At 36.3% G+C, this 18,095-nt stretch overlaps 1 protein-coding gene across 1 annotated transcript in view; it reads left to right on the forward strand.

The window, feature by feature from the left end:
• Nucleotides 1–18,095, forward strand: part of arhgef10 (Rho guanine nucleotide exchange factor (GEF) 10) — a 234,779-nt gene that overhangs the window by 211,652 nt on the left and 5,032 nt on the right. Inside the window, exon 28 of the mRNA XM_028797766.2 lies at nucleotides 15,656–15,778. Coding sequence (XP_028653599.2) covers nucleotides 15,656–15,778 — 123 coding nt within the window. The remainder of the gene's footprint in view (nucleotides 1–15,655; nucleotides 15,779–18,095) is intronic.

Raw genomic sequence — 18,095 nt, forward strand, 5'->3', positions numbered from 1 at the left:
TAATGCCACCCTGCCACACATCAGTGCTGTCACTGTAGTTAAGATCATGGACAACAGAATCGCATTATTTCAGGGGTGAAGCTGGTGAAAATAAAAATGAAAACCCTAAAAATTACCTACTTCTGGATTTGTATTTTAGCATGGTTTATCACAAACCTAGTTATTTATTACACAGTAACATGTTTATCAAATTTATGTTCAAAGACCCCCTGACTTTCAGGGTGTCCAATGATTAATTGGGGCACCCTCATGTTTAACATCTTGATTTGGAGACTAGGCAATTTAAGTGGCTTATAGAAAGTGAGCTGGTGGGCCACTTCTCCCTGTGGAGCTTTTGATCTCAATAATGCTGATGAGTGCAGAGATTTACATCGCTTTCAATTAATTCATTAAAGACCAGTCCCAGCCTTTAAACAAATTAATTTTTGTTATATTATTTTCCAATCCATCTATCCATCCATTTTCTAAACCTGCTTTATCCTGAGCAGTGTTGTAGTGGAGCTGGAGTTTACCCCAGCAGGCATGCATTGGGTGCAAGGCAGGAACAATCCTTGGACAGGGTGCCAGTCTATCACAGTTTGAATACAAAAACAAAGACAAATTTAACATCACCAGTCTACCTAACCTGCATGTCTTTTGACTATTGTAGGAAATAGGAGCACCCAGAGGATACCCACGTGGATACGGTGAGAATGTGGAAATTCCACAGTGGGAGGACCTGGGATGTGAACCCTGGTCTACTTAGTGCAAGGTAGCAGTACTACCACTGCACCACCATGTTGCCCTATATATAGAATCATTATTCTGAAATTATTAGAAATTTTTAAAATGAAATGCAGTACTTTTTAAAACATCTTCAAGCACAATTAAGGCAGGCAATGAACTTTTATCAGACTAATGAAAGACACCATACCTCTTAATTCCTTAGGTAAAACTCAGCTTTGTGCATTTCACAGAGGTGATGAAAACTATACATAATTCAGCTTTTTTATGTGAAACAGAAAACACAGGTTTTTTTAAAAAAGTAACCCATTCTGGAAAAAATAATTTCTAAATTATTCATTATAATTGCTTATTCATTATAGTTGATATGTGTCACCCTTCTGCACCTCAAAGTCAGGGCTGGACAGCTGTTTAATAAATAGTGTACTTTAACGTACCTTATGAAGGAATTTGCAGAAAACCTTATCAATGTCGTGTACTTTATACCCAATATGTTTGATTTTTGTTTGCATGTGTAAAATTAGCAGTTATTCAAAGATGTTTAAAAGAATCATATACAAATGGAGACTGCAATAATTATGATATTTGACCAGTGTTAATTGGTTTTCCTCTTGGGAGTGAAAATTGACTTTGGCGATGCCTCTCAGATGGTAGAGGGAAAAAACTGTTTGTGTCTAGGCTGGCTAAAGTCTTTTGTCATAGTGCATATTTTATTAAAGCTACACTTTGAGTTTATTTTTACAATTGATTGTCAATTCATACCATTTTTTCCTTTTAATTTTGCTGCTCTCTTTATTGTATGTTTGTGTTATTTACACCAAACAGTAATAAAGCAATTAATGTGTAGAAAATGTGTGTGCATGCGTGTGTGTGGGTGTGTGTATATGTGTGTATGTCTATATATCAAGGTTACACATAATTTCTTCCACCTGTCCATTTTTATAATGCTTTTAATCTAGTTAAGGCTGTCATTGAGACAAAGCCAATCCCAACATTTTTGGAAACAAAGCAGAAACCAATCCATAATGGTGTGTCAGTCCATTGCATAGCACATGCTCATACACACTTACCACAGTCAGTCACGCTACATCAGTTTAAAGTTTCCTATTAGCTTAACATGTCTGTGCTTCAAATAAGTAATCCTTGAGAGTTTAGATCCTATAAGGAAAACGAGTGTTCGGAAGATAGTAGGATAAAGTTTAATTGTTCATTTTGTTCTCCAATTCTAAGTTCAGCATACTTAGCTGTTCTTTATGTGCTCCATTGCTGCATTTACAATTATAAAATGTTGTATCAGCATTCATGTGCAAAGATGTCTTTTATTGTCATGCTGCGTATTTATGGTGTTGTTGCTAATCTTCTTCCTTTTCAACTTTTCCCACTTCTTTGTAGGATCGATTTGCTTGATTAATCTTCTTCAAACAACTTGGCCCTGCACATCTTCCCCAGTCAAACCTTTTTCCTTCAGATCTTCTTTTACTTTATTCATCCAACTCCACTTTTCCATCCCTCATTTTCTCTTCTCCTGTACCTCCAATCCCATCACTCTTTTACCTACATATTCATTGTCTCTCCACATCACATGTCAATACCACTTCAACCTATAGTGTTATTGTTAATAAGTAGTACTTTGTTGTTTATTACAGTTAATCTTCTAAAATCCTAACAGGAATAAACATTACTTAATAGAAAGCTGAAATCTTGTCTTTTTTCACTTAATTCATTCAAACACGTATAATTCTATTTTTAAGTCGTGTTTGCATGCTATACTGGCTCGAGTATTCAACCAGATAGTTTGTGTGCATCAGATATGCCCAAACTATAGGGATCACAAAATTATGGGTATGTATTAGAAATCTGGCAGTTGAAACCATACTGGGAACTAAATATAAGAATTTTACTTCAGGCAGATAACATGAAAATATAAGGATTTGTGTCATGCTGGAGCTTGTGGTTCCATTTTGAATGTACTATAGCTTTCTTTTTTGCTAGATTTTTTTATTGAGTTTCTCTTTTATTAGTCTGCACTCTTACATCATCATCTGTGAAGTATGCTCTGTAAACAGAACAAAAATGTGAATTGTCTTTAGAAATGTAGATTAAAAACAAAGAAATGAAAATTGTCTAATTAGTGCACTAAATTACAGAAATCGTGGTTATGTTTTTTCACTTCTTCTGTACTATGGAAGTAACATTCCACTCTTCTCTATTCAGACATAGTGCCTCAGTGGCTAATGCATGCATTGTTGCTGGTTCACATCATACAGTTTATTCAGAGTGATCCTGACAGATCTCCTGCCTGTGTTACATAATCAATAAATTAATCAATACATATATAAACAATTATGCTAAAATTATATTTCTGTAAAGTCCCGTGGGGTAGTGTTCAGTACACAGAGGTGTTATATGAAAAAGTTGTCTCTTTGCTTTAGTGTTATTAGTCTAATAACTTCACATCATCATCACATAATATCATCACAATGCTCTAGCCACAGTATCGCAAACACTTTTGGCTTTTGCTTTTTGTTATTCAAACACTGTACATTTCCACAAATGCCACCCATCCTTTTTTATTTACCAATATGAATGGCTGCTAACTTGTTTCAAAGAATTGATTTCCTATTTATGGAACTCACTGCTGAGATGTTCAGCCAAGCACTCAAATCTTTTCACATATTTGCCATTAGCTATTGAAAAACCTGTAATATAGATTGTTTTCCAACACTGTTTGATTTGCATTATGCTTTATGTCAGTAACTGTAATGTTGCCAGCACAGGATGCTTGTAAACATTCATTTGAAACCTAATATGTATACAGAGTGAAAGAAAACATAGAAGAATCTAATTACCAAATAGTACATTAACTATACAGAAGATTATCAGCATAGTCTGCAAGGTAGATGGACTTGCCCAGAATAAAGTGTTCCAAGATTTATCTCTTCCTCAATTTAATTCTTAGACTCCATTCCCAACTTCTGGCAGCTCTTTATGTCTGCCATTAAACCATTGTGCAGGTAAATGGTTGCTTCATTTGTTGACACCTGTAAAGATGTAACATGACAAGATGACTTCTTTTTGATCCCAGCCATAACTGCAGTTCTAGCCAGCAACAATTTTTAATAACCAATGGCTCATTTAATTTTTCTACCATTTGCCCCACTCTGTAGTCAATAAGATACAGTTGCATTTGCATCCAACATAATTTTGAATACTTTACCCAAGTAGAGAAACAGCAATGCAGCTTGCTCCATGCCATCCAGTACCGTTTGTCACTTTCACAGTACAGTAGACCTCCGCAAAGACGATTCACGGCCTCAGTAGTTCACGGATTTTTCCTTAGAACCTAACTAATAATTGTTAGCAGAAACAGCAAATATCCTCTGCAATTTTTTATGCCTTTTTTCGTGGCAATACTGCACTACAGAGAGAAAAGTAGCCAATCCGAGAGCGTTGTACTCTACTAGAATTGGAAACTGTACCTCCCAGCAGTCCCTGCAGTGTCTCTGATTGGTCTTCTGCTGAGGTTGCAGGGGCTGTTGGGGTCAAAGGATGTCAGTGCGGCTTTTAAAAAGGGGGCCGGTGACCAAAAGAAAGAAAAAAGTTTCTGTAATTTGTGTTTCAATTTCCTGTCTCTCTGTCTGCCTTCTGTTGGGTTACCTGTACTTATTCGTTTTGTCCTGTATCGTTTTGTGGTTGGGGTCTGGATTGTCTGCCTGTGTACATGAGGACTGTAAGTGGATTCCTTGCCATCCTGCAAAGAAAGGTGCGCTCCTGAACCCATCCACCCATCTTCACCATTTCAGGAACTACCGGTAGGACTATCTTTACATTCCCATTCAACGTGCGGATCTCTGGACTATCTATTTTCATCTTTACATTTCATCTGTTTCTGTTTTTCATGGACTTTACTGTGTGTGTTTTGTTGGTGCTTTGTTGTATTTAATGTATAATCGCCGTAAGGAGAATAGGGGTGAAATCGTTGTTTTCATTTGTTTTCATTACATTCTTTATTTGCTGTTTGATTACCGGTTTGCTTTGTTTTTGTCTCTGTTTGTGAGTGTGTGTGGGTCAGGTCAAGGCTGGGTGCATCCCTGGAATCTCCACCATAAAAATAAACGAATCACCGTCTTCTCGACGGTGTGAATCTTAGCAGCACTGGACCACTACAGCATTATTCATTTCTCCTTGGTGCTGATTGACTGCTGCCCTGTGATGCATCTCCAGCTGAGTGTTCTCGTTTTTTCCGTTTTGTTCTTCTTAATCCTTAAACCGCTACAACCGGCTATAGTTGTTTCCCAGTGCCATTTGCCAGCACGTAGAAGCCGAGTATATTCGGCGACGTACATTAATTGAACGCCGCAACCGGCTATTGTCGGTTCCCAGTGCAATTTACCAGCACGCCGGAGCTGATCAGACAGTGCCGTACATTTGTTGAGCAGCCAGCTCATGACCACTGCTGGCCCCTGCAGCACTGCAGCCTCACTGTCTCTGGGATTCAGCCGCTGCACTAGACTAGCCTGCAAGTATCATCATTTACCTCTGTGTGCTTGTGTGCAGCCAGTTCAAGCGCAGTTGGCTCTGTGATTTACTGAATTTCATCAATGGTGTCAGTTGCACCTTGTACATATTGTTCCAGTAGTTTTAAAAATAGTTTTTACAGTTCATTAGCAGTATGTAAAATGATCAGTGAGGCAGTAATTGTGATGCTCTTTGCATGAAAAAAAATGCGTTCCATTAAAATTTCACTTTTTCTTTGTGAATTGTGACGTTTACTTAAAAAGTGCAGCAAAAAAGTATTTGGCGTCCAGGGATGCATTAACACCTAAGTATGTGGCAGTTTAAGGGTTAAAGCCCCACGATGTCGCCGAAACGCCCTGCACCTTCTAAGGCTTCTGGCAATGAAAATGCGCTTGCATGAATTACAGTACATATAGCGGTAACATCGGTATTTTACATTCTAGCACTGCGGATGACGTATCAGTACAGTACTGTGCAGTATGCAGGTTTACCTTTACATTCTTTTTTTTAGGTAATGTTTTAAGCTGAGGTTGAAATGAAATTATAGTGTTTTGGGGGCATATTTAGAGTTTAAACTATAAAAATAGGCATTTTTTTAACCACATCCATAATTTGCGGTTTTTCACAATTCGCGGGTGCTCTAGGAACGTAACCCCCGCGAATTTTGGGGCGTATTTTAACACAAATGTTGTATTGCCTCATAGCAGTCTGAATAGTTTCTTATCTTACAAAAAAATTATCTATGTTAAATATTCATTCATGATACACCCTGTCCCCATGCACTCCATGATTGAATCCTGTGCAATTTAAGCATATCCAATCTATGAATAGTTTTCAACTATCCATCAATTTCTTTACAGTCCTTTTACATTGCAGATATGCAGGAATCCAGAATATATCCCTAAAGTATGAGATGAAGGGCAAAGAGATAACCCTGGACAGGACACACTCACACATCTACACTTATTCACACCAGGACAGAGTAGAGTTACTAGTCAGCTTAACACTCTTATCTTGGATGTGAAGGAAAAAATAGATGCAAAATTGGCAGTATGTTTTTATAAATACATAATAACATTTGTGGAGAACTGAGCAAAGAAATCTCTTGGCAGAATTGTATTAATCAGCATTAACAATAAGAAAAGAGCTGCTTTTCTGCGGCCTCCTCCTCCCATAAAAACAGTATAAAAGATTTACAGTAAATGAAAGAAGTGCTTTGCATGACTTCATGAAGAAATTTGGAAAGGAAACAACAAGAGGTTAATGCTGCAAAGGCTGAAATATAAAAGCACTCCAAGGCATTTGGATCTCTTAAAAAAGGGTGTGGAGGGTTTGATAATATCTGACTGTGAAGACTGTTGTATGAGAAATAGAAGTTGAAAGAGTTCTGTCTTCATATAAGTGATCTTCATTATACTCTTTTCCTCACTATAGTAGCTTTCATTGCCATGAGCATCTTTTTTTAAATTGTCAGCGAATCTGAACATTGCTCAATTTCAGCTTTACTGCTAGAGCTGAGATTTATTTTACATTGAGCAAAACAGCAACCAGCTGTTTGTGAGTATCTAAGAATTGCATCAAAACTGCAAAATCATAGTTGCTTCTTCACCAAAAAATAGTTTTCTTTGATAAAATTATATTGGTTTCATAACATTACAAATTCCATGAAGTACTGCTCAGTGAAGTAAACTGGTTTGGATTAAACATTCTAACACAAGTTCTAAATAGCCAAGAATAATATTACCCACGGGAACAGAATGAAAACATATATTTATCTTTTTTCATGTACTCAATGTACATGCAGTAGTATTTTTGGGTGGAGGGTGGAAGTCACTACAATTCTGGGTGCTTTGAAATGCTGAATATTTCCTTTTATCAGCTGTAATATACAGTTTAGCACTGCTGCTGGTGAGCTGGTTGAGTTGTCACGTGTTTATGTTGGATGTTTTATTACACTTGCAGTCAGTCGCATAAGCCATGAATGTATCAAGATTTTTGAGGGTTTATCATTAAGGGACAGAAAATGTAAGAATGTGTATTCATTATTAAAGCTGGGATGGCACAAATTAGGTATGAAAATGTATTACAGTTACTTTTATTAATTGTCATGCATGATGTGTTTCATATGTCATTGTTTTCTGTCACAGTTTTGCATAAATTGTGTTTTGGAGGGTTTTTAACTGTATTGAAATGTCTTACAGTACATTGAAGGTTGTATTTGTGTTGTTAGTTACTTGTTTCACAATTGGAGTAGACTAGAAATAAATATGTGCCATCAGATAATTATTTGAGTCAGAGGAGTTTAGCACGCTCTAAGGATGGTGTCTCAGCTATAGTTAGCTGTAGTTTTCATTGATTAATTTGAAGTATTTACTTATAGTTATATCATATTTTTGTGTTGTTACTGACTTTTGTTTGAATAATCCCAAAACCTATTATGTTAATTGCAGAACAGACCCGCTGATGTTGAGACAGTATGAATGCATCCAAGAGTGAACTTTTTAAAGCAATTCCATCAGTGACTGATTCCTGCCTTGTGCCTGGTGTTATTAGTATTTGCTTCAGCAAACCATTATTCTGTCCTAGTTCAGGAAATTGATAGGCGCTTTTTCTTGAAAGTTGGCAGCACAATGGAAAGTTCAATGTGTCATATACTTTTTTTTGGATGATCTGTAGATTAAGTATTATATAGTGTATGTTAACATTAGTTTCTGAAACTCATTTGATTGCTGAAGATCTTTGGCAGTATAATCTTGATTATTCTCTAAGAGCTTGCCTGTGTAACTGCTTATCAGTAGCTACAGATGTAATTAGAGGTCATCTTTGGTGAAGTCTTGCTTTAGGTCCCTGGTAGCTGCCTTGTGACCTTCACAGAAATTCACTTATGAGTTATCTAGTCATTCTAAAAATTGAAGTATGTGTAAAGTATAATTTAAATTTGGTAACCAAAGAAATGCAGTATATATAGTAGTTGTTTCTCTGTGTCACCAAGAAAAAGTATACTTAGGGTGTATTCTGTCTTTCTCAGCCTTGCATCTTCTCTGGGATGCTGGCAGTAGTAATCTCTGCGTCTCAGCAGTGCCTACTCCTCATTTTTCAACATCTCCTAATGACATTGCTTTCTTCTTCACCTGCATCATCTCTAACTTCTTAAAACAGTTCAAGATTCCTAAAACATCCTCTGACTCACCTCTGTGTCGTTCTTCTCTTTCCTCGTTCCCCTTTGTAAATGACTGACACTTCTGAACTGCTCTATAAACACAGACCCACCTCTTGTGCACTGGAGCCTATTCCTTCACATCTTCTGTAATCCATCTCTCTTTCCTTGACCCCTTACATCTATTTTTCTTTTTAATCCCTCATTGACCTCAGGTATATTCCCTACTGATTTCAAAAGTCTCATGTGATCCCTCCTGATTCTCAAGAACCCTTTCTCAGTCCAACTGCCATTGAGAATTACTTTCTTGTTTTGCTTCTGCCATCCCTGCCCAAGACTCTACAGTGCTTAGTCTACAAATAACTCTTCTCTTATCTTTCTGACAGCTATCTACTGGATCTTTTCAATCTGAGTTTTGTAAGTTTCGATATGCTCTTAGATCATCTTGAGCTGCTTGTCTCTAATCTGTCCTTATCCTTCTTGACCTTTCATCAGCTTTTGATACTTTTAACAACTCCTTGCTTATTTCCTCCCTTGGTAAACTCTGCATCTGTGGTTCTACTTTGGACTGGTTCAAGTAGTACCTTTCTCTCCAAAGGTGTTCCTCAAGGATAAGTGTTTGGTTCACTTCTCTTTTCTCTCTACATTCACTCCATAGGTAATGTTATTTCTTCTCATAGCTTCAAGTACTACCTCTATGCTGATGCTGCACAGATGTTCCTCTCATTTCCAACTTGCAACCCAGACATTTCAACCCAGGTCTCCAGCTGTCTGTTTGCCATTTCATCCTGAATGATTGCTCATCACCTTAAACTTAACTTTTCAAAGTCAGATATGCTGAACTTGCCTGCTGATACTCTTTCCTCGGATTTGTCTCTAAGTAAAGATAGTCACCCTTTCACCATCACTCATGTTCAGAAATGGCAGCATAGCTATAATTTCTTTTTTCATAATATTCAGGGGATCCAAACTTATTACACAATGAATGCCATGCAGCTCCTTGGTCAGGTACACTGGTTATCTTTTGGCTGGACTATCGAACATGGACCTCCAAATCAAAACACACTGTTTTTGGCCACTGAAGCATAAAGGAGAACTCTCCCAGACCACCTACCAAAAAGACTCCTAACCTTCCACTGCAAGCAGTGCTGTAATGTGCAGCTGCAAATTCTTTGAGTCTGCCACATTTGTCACCTCCCTGATCAAATCCAGCCAGAAATCTCACAGGGTGACATTCCCATTCTTGTGTTGTCATCCACAAAGCAAAGGAGGTTGTAGGGTCTATAGAGCTGGAGCAACCGTTATAAGTTTCTGCCAAATGTCTCCATTAGGCAGCTGCAGATGTGGGTGTCTTAGCTTGTGACACTATCTTCCAGGACAGCAACCTTCTTCTCGGCCTTGCTGTGCACACCACCTTCTACACTCAAAGAGCCACATGTAGACATTCATTTAATAGGCTAAAGGTTTATATTTTTCATGGTATTAGGGTTATTTTTGCTTTATACTAATTAAGTTTCCATTGTTCAGATGAGGGAATGGGTATGGAATAGCCTTATAATTTTTGCTTGTTATGTTAAACAAAAAGAAGGATGTGATTTATATGCTGTTGCTTTTGTTTTCAAGCACTACTCAATATATGTGTTTAAAGTTCATGCCCTTTACCTAAATTATACCTCAGGTAAACACAAGTCTCTGGTTAGGTTCCTTAGAAGGCTATGAATCACTTGAACACTTCAGTAATTAGGGTGCCTCATTATATTATGGTTGAATAAGTGTATACTCATTTCAATGTGTACACAATGTATGGTTTTTAAACTCTAATTCACCAAACAAAAAGGAGGCTTCTGAGGCTTCTTGATTATTTTAAAACTGAGAAGGAAAGATAGTTCCTTCTGTACTTTGATTACTTTCTTCACTGCTGTCAAATACCTAGCACAAGCTGCTACCCATCCTCAACAAACAGACCTGCTGAAAGGGATTTTTTTACAGACAGTATATCTGAATTAAAGTGAAGAAGAATGCATTTCCATTGGTGGAGTGCCTGAAGCAAAGCTGAGAAAGTCCTGTACAATTCAACTCAAAAGGCATCAACTAATTTTTTTTCACTATTTTCTTTTTTTGCAACTACAGTTAATCAAATATGAAAGCTGAAACACATACTGTACTGCCTAAAATGGAAATTTACAACTAGTCATAGTGTAATCAAAAGACCAATTCAAATCAACAGAGTGAATCCTACACCATAAAATAGAAATCCAGAAAACCGACAAGAAAAGTAAGAGTAAATAGGGAAAAAAGCCTTGTGTAGCTACAAAAAGCAAAAAAAGAACATGGCAGTTTTCAATGAATATGTCTTTATTCATTTTGTTAGTCTTTGATTATTATACTTTTTTGACAAATATTTTAAAGAAATTTTTAACATGCTGAAGGTATGTTTAGTGAAGAGGTGGCTTAATGATAGTTTTTAGTCCTGCTCCCTCACAGCTGCATTTTTATTTATTTATACTGTTTATAATTTATGTATTTATATTTATATATTTAAAAATGTATTTTTATACTGTATTTTTCTCTGAATGCCACAGTTTTTCCTCCTATATCCCAAAGCCATGTGTTGTAGCTTAATGGTGATTTTTGAGTTGTTCCCTGGCTTGTGACCAGTGTTGTTGTGACTTTGCATTTGGATTAAGTTGGTTAACAAAATGGTAAATGAAATAAATAAAAAAGGATCTCTATATAAACTGTTGGAAGAGCAGCTGTGATTCCAGAGGTCAAGATGTTAACCAAAAACAGTATTAATCTCAGTTTTTCTTTTAAATTTTGTAATTATTTTTAAATATAATGTGTCATACAATAATAGCTACAAGCTTAGAATAAATTGAAGCTTTTTGACAGCCAAAACTTCCTCTTCAGTAATTGTGTGACTATTTAAAACATATTCTATTGTGACTGTGTAGGAAATGGGCAAGGAGTAATCAAATCCACAATGCAAGGATCCTAGGAACCTATTGTGGAATGCCTAAATTTAGTTTAAGACTTTTTCTTTTACTTTTTGTTTATTTTTCAAATTCACAGTGTTAGTCAAACAACCAGTTACCAAGAAATTTTAATGTAAGACCCCCACCACCAGCACTTTGCATGTGTTTTCTAAATAATATGAGCTAAAGGGATTACCATAATATGAAAAATTGAACCATGAATTTACATTTTATCAAGGCATGAATAGAATTGAATTAAGCTGCATTAGAGCAATGTTTTGGATTTTTATTCTTAAAAATGAGGATGGAAGAACAAACATCTACTGTCTTTTTTCCATCATGTTTAATAATCTAGGAAAAGAGATGAGGAAATCAGGGAACAGTAAAGTCCTTTCCTCCTCACCCAGGAGGTTTTGTATGTTCATTTCTGGTAAGGGAATGATGCCAGTCTGTAACTCCTCAGGTGCTCAGTCTCAGCATGTTTAACATACTGTGTTTTTTTTTTTCTTTTTTCAATATGCTTCTCTTCATTGCTGTGTATAGTGAGTTTTCTTATTCACTGACCTCTTTCTTAATAATTCATATTCATTAAATCACAGTCACATTTGTCACACTTTTAAATTATTATTATTTACAGTATGTCTTTTTTTATTTATTTGTCATTCTTTTGAATAGGTTAAGACATATTTTAGTTTTTAAATACGACCAGTTTCAGATAATGCAGATTGTATATGTAATTCAACAAGCGTCTGCCATTGGTGTCTACGTATTTTCTTGCATCTAATCATAAACTGTAAAAATCACATGTTTAACAGACACAGTTTATATTGTATGTATTCTTTACATCCGTGAATAGTGTCTTTATGTTATTTCCTACAAGCACTAAATCAAAGGATGAGACATTTAAAGCTATTTGCTCAAGTTAATTTTTACTGTAACCCTGGGGACTTTCCTTTTTTTTTTGTTTAATATTTTTATTTTATTAATTTTCATTGTAATCATTCCATACAAACAGATCAATTTATAACCCAACAAATTTGAAGACTAATCAAACCCCACCCCTGAAGGGACTTTCCTGTTTTATATATGCATTGATTTTTCAGCCATTGTTTCATGAGACCCTAAGCTTTGCTGGTATCCATGGCAACTCAGGAGCTTTTTCACCATTTCATAGATTGGAAGCACCATGCCCTGTTTTAACCGATCTTTATGAGATAGCATGTATCTTGGACCAACACACTGTAGTAGCGTAACTCAGCAAAAGGCAAAAAGAAAGCCAATGGATTGGATAAAGCAGCAGTGCTTTTCAGCAGAGCAGCCCCTACTACAGATTAAGAATTTCACGGCGTTTCCATTCATTGATCAGTGGATCTCAATTGTTAAAGAGCTATTGGTAGCTTAACTCAATAATATACATTATTCATATGCTGTATTTACATGTGGTGTTGTGTATTTATTATTATCAATGTTGTTGTCATTATCATTACCTAAAGTGACTTGCATTTAATGTTTTTATGTTAATTTGTTTAAGTGTTCAACATGAAAGTAAAAGTTAACAGGCAATATAGAACAGAATATTTTGATTCCCAAGTATTGCTGTAATGTTATCCTATAAGTACAGTATGTGGCAGTACTTGCTTCTGTCGTACAATCCATGAAACTAGGTACACAGCACACACCTGTCTGCTGTCTGTGTGCATGTTCTTCTCCTTGTTTGAATGTTTTTTATCCTGCATTTCATCCAGTTTTCTTTTCAAATTCCAAGTTACTTTAAAAGACCATTCTAAATGGACCCTGTGTGAGTGTGGATGTGTGATTTACTGAACCCTGTAATATTTAGTTGCCTCCTGCCTTATGCATAATGCTGTGGAAGTAATTCAGTAATACCCTCTGTTCATAATTAATGTAACACAGATTTACTTGGCTTTTTGCTGTAAAGAAGAGAAGCTGAAGTTTGTACCTTCTACCCGTGTCTCCAAGTTTTCTACAAGTACAGTACTCTGGTTTCTTCATAGACAATTTCGGAGAAATGCAGATTAGGGCAATTTTATAATTGGCCGTGTTTGAATGATTGCATCTTATGATGGTCTGTCACACACTCCAGAGTTGGCTTCTGCCTTCTTCCTAATTCTTCCAGGGTATGTTCTCACTCACGTGACTTTCCATTTATAGAAATCGATTTCCAAAGCTGATATATACACTGCCTGGCCAAAAAAAAAAAGTCGCCACCAAAAAAAAAGGTCTCACACTCTAATATTTCGTTGGACCACCTTTAGCTTTGATTACGGCACGCATTCGCTGTGGCATTGTTTCGATAAGCTTCTGCAATGTCACAAGATTTAGTTCCATCCAGTGTTGCATTAATTTTTCAACAAGATCTTGCATGATGGGTGCATCACTTCATCTGCCTCTCTTCTTACCCTGATGCACCCATCTCTCTGGAACAGGGTAAATCTGAACTCATCAGACCACATGACCTTCTTCCATTGCTCCAGAGTCCAATCTTTATGCTCCCTAGCAAACTGAAGCCTTTTTTTCCGGTTTGCCTCACTGATTAGTGGTTTTCTTACGGCTACACAGCTGTTCAGTCCCAATCCCTTGAGTTCCCTTCGCATTGTGCGTGTGGAAATGCTCTTACTTTCACTATTAAACATAGACCTGAGTTCTACTGTTGTTTTTCTTCGATTTGATTTCACCAAATGTTTAAGTGATCGCCGATCACAATCATTCGGGATTTTTTTCCGGCCACATTTCTTGAAGACGATGGGTCCCCACTGTCCTTCCAGTTTTTAATAATGCGTTGGACAGTTCTTAACCCAATTTTAGTAGTTTCTGCAATTTCCTTAGATGTTTTCTCTGCTTGATGCATGCCAATGATTTGACCCTTCTCAAACAGACTAACATCTTTTCCACGACCACGAGATGTGTCTTTCGACATGGTTGTTTAAGAAATGAGAAGCAACTCATTGCACCAGTTGGGGTTAAATAACTTGTTGCCAGCTGAAAAATAATCGCCCATGCAGTAATTATCCAATAGGAGGCTCGTACCTATTTGCTTAGTTAAATCCAGGTGGCGACTTTTTTTTTGGCCAGGCAGTGTAGAAACAAGTGAAGACTTACTGTATATATAAATCGATTTTTTTAAATTCTTACTCTGCTTTTCCCACTCTTTAAACACATCTTTGTCTTGATTCCCTTTATTATAATGAAATTGTCTCATGGCTATTCTTTTATACAGCCAAAAAATGCTTGTTGTTTCAGTTTTTTTTACAGTTATACACTTTTCATCCACACCAGATATTTTGAAACCTTACTTGCTTTTGCTAGCCATGATAGAAAATATGTACAACTTGTGTTTTGTACAGTCATCTTCTAGACATACCCTTCAGGGAGCCACTTCACTTTTTACACTGTTTCTTAATGGATCCATATACATATACAGAATCAAGTCTGCCATCACTAAACTCCGAATCCTGTCACCTGCGCCGGTAATCAAAAGGATGCCAGTTGGAATCCCATAAATGCCAGAAGTGATTCCACTCCATTGGGCCGTTGAGCAAGGCCCTTAACCTGTAATTGGTCCATCTTGGGTATGAAGCTAACTTACATCCAGCCCTGCAAGCAGGTTCTTCAACTTGCAGGGAAATCTCAGAGGTTGGTGGCAGGATTGGCATTCCATCTGCTGTTAAAAAAAAAAAAAGAACAACCTCTGTTCCATTCCATTTGAACTAGTGTGGTGCTGCAGTTGGGTCCTAATTTTGGATCCTGAGATTGTATGGTGGGTGTGACAATGTACTATATAAGTGCATACTCCCAACCTCTCTCCTCTCTTTCTGCCTGTGAAGTGTCCATCAATAACTTTCATATCCGCCAGTTCATCTCTGGCCTGATGTATGGTGCATTTTTCTAATTGTAGACTTCAAGTATGCAAAGAAAAAATAAGACATTTTAAGTAATATGATTCAAATAACATTTTATCCCTTATTGAATGTCTTATTTTATGTGGTTATGTACTACAGAGCAGTGTACAAAGAGCCCCTAATACTTCATTTTCTGCTGCTTATAGATAATTGCAGTATAACGTTTTTGACGGTTATTTTTATGACCTCTCTGTTCATTTTGGGCATGAATTGTTTTCTGTATTAATGTAATAATTGTGCCACCTGGATTTTGTCAGTTATTTAAAAAGATAGTTCTTAATATTATGTTTTATCCTCTTCAGTATGTTGTGATTGTCGGTATGTCATTTTTGATTATTAACTCTTAACTTTTAACTTTGTAGGTCAGCAGAGGGTATCAGTGACCAGCCTTTTAGTGGGCCACGGCATGTTGATGGTTGGCACAAACCTTGGAATCATAGTAGCATTACCAATTCCCAGACTACAAGGCATACCCAAAGTGACAGGTGAGATTTTGTTTCTCTAAAATAATATCATTACTTCCTCATCAGATACCTTTGAAACATCTGCAAATGTAGCATGTCTCCTTCTTTCTTATTGATTGGTATCTGGATAAGATGGCCAGATTTCCTGCTGTCTCTTTTACACATTTGAGTACTATTTTATTCATATGTATACAGTTCATATTATACTTTACCAGACATCCCACGCGGCTCCACCCACATAGTAGTGAAACTTGACCAGCTTTAAAAATCAATAAACAAACAGGTATTGCTAGCTAAGCAGAGGGAAGGTACACACAAAACGCAGAGGTACAGCCACTCAAACGAAGGCTGGCCCGTGAGTGACGAGGACCCCGCCTAGCTCCTTACTCCTGATGTCACTCTTCCCAAGGCCCGTAGCCTCCGGCTCGAAATAGTGTGCATATTACACTCCTGCAAGCGATCTATGATTCATAGTGTGATGAGAGAAGTCGCAAAATCAACTGGAATGTTCAAGCAAATTATAGAAAAAAAAACCGATCTAAATCCATTAAGTAGTTGTCTCATGAAAAGCGGACAGACATACAGACAGACGTTGGATTTTATATATATATATATATATATATATATATATATATATATATATATATATATATATAATATATATAATATATAGAGAGAGAGAGATTAGAGAGGAACAACCCCTTATAAAAAAATCAATTTTTCAAACAAAAGCATTTTATTTTCTCTGGTAGCTGTATCTGTGTGCATAATTAAGAACTGGCATGTAGCCAGGATATATAGCTTTCTTATCTCTGTAATATCTTTGGAGACCAGCAAAGTTCTATCCCTGGTGGAGCTGAGAAAACTATTTGTCTTTCCAGTGTAAACAGAATTTCAGAGTACAAATGCAAACACAGCAGGCACATCCTTTACAGTTGGACATAACAATATAAAAAAACATTTTTGTATCATTTTAAAAGGCATGGCCCTGAACTACACTCCTTCTCTTTGATTTTTTTCTTTTCAGAATTTTCTTCTGATTTCAGCATTTTTAACAATATCTAGAGTTTATACTAATACAGTTCAACAAAGTTTTTGTTTAACTTAATATCTGAGCAGCATGGTGGTGGTGTAATGTAGTAGTAACTTCTCCAGAGATCCAGGTTCAAATCACTGCTGATCACTTTATTAATGGAGTTTGCTTATACAAAACTCCACAACGTTTTATGGTCTTGTGGGTTTTTCTTATGATACTCTAGCTTTCCGACATCCTTATGACATGTAGTTTAGGTTGACTGTTGAATGTAAACTTGCCCAGAGTGAGTGATGAACTACGCTACTGCCTTGACCCAGAAGTTTTCCATGTGTCCTTGTAGTGGATTAAATGAGTTGAAAATGTGAATGGATGCTGCACTTTAATAGTATGTATTTTGCAGTTAATAGATTTGTAATTGTGATTACACAGACTGGTGTTATTTCACCTAAAAAACATTTAAATTCTTTTTAGTAGCTGTCTCATTCATCAGTACAATATTAAAATTGTGTACAATCAAATATCACTGTAACATAAACGTGAAGAAGAAAAAAATGTTTTGAACTGAACTAAACCCATTTTTTATGGTTAGACATTTCACTGGCTTGTAATGATTAATGATCATTTTACTCTTCTAAAGTCAAATTCAGCCTGCTACTAAAAATAAATAAATAAACACCTATCTACTGCAGATGAAAGCAGACCTTTGTGCACAAGTGAATTACCAATATATTTGTTCCTTTTTGACATCTAGCAACTGCACTCTGTTCTGTTTTAATCAGACAGCTTTGCTCCACTTGAAAGCTTTTTCATGTGCTCTTTTCAGACAATTTCCTCCACAGATGATTTCCTCCAATAACACAGTTTTCTTCCTGTTAGAACCACACCCAAGTAATGTGGCTTTTTCAACTTTATTATCACTGTGGGCAGACATGCAGAAGATGCAAATAAAACTTGACAGCTGTGAAAACTTTGTTCCTATTACTAAAGTTTTTGTTACATTAATTAAAATGTTAGACTTCATCAGACTCTTAATTGTCACTGGCTGTTTGAGCTACTTAGAACACCAAAAATACTTCATCTTAAAATAGTTTCTAATAAAAGAAAATTGCCTTTAAAACAGCAAAGCACAGCAATTAACTTTTGTGGTAGGTTAATGTAATTCTTATGAGGGTAATGCTTCCTTGGTGGATCATTTATTAATTTGAAATATGTAATTTGGGACATTTTGTAAAACATTTTTCTGGTATGTGTATATATATATATATATATATATATATGTGTGTGTGTGTGTATTATATATGC

This window comes from Erpetoichthys calabaricus, chromosome 3, assembly GCF_900747795.2.
Source record: "Erpetoichthys calabaricus chromosome 3, fErpCal1.3, whole genome shotgun sequence".
In the NCBI taxonomy this organism is placed as follows: Eukaryota; Metazoa; Chordata; class Cladistia; order Polypteriformes; family Polypteridae; genus Erpetoichthys; species Erpetoichthys calabaricus.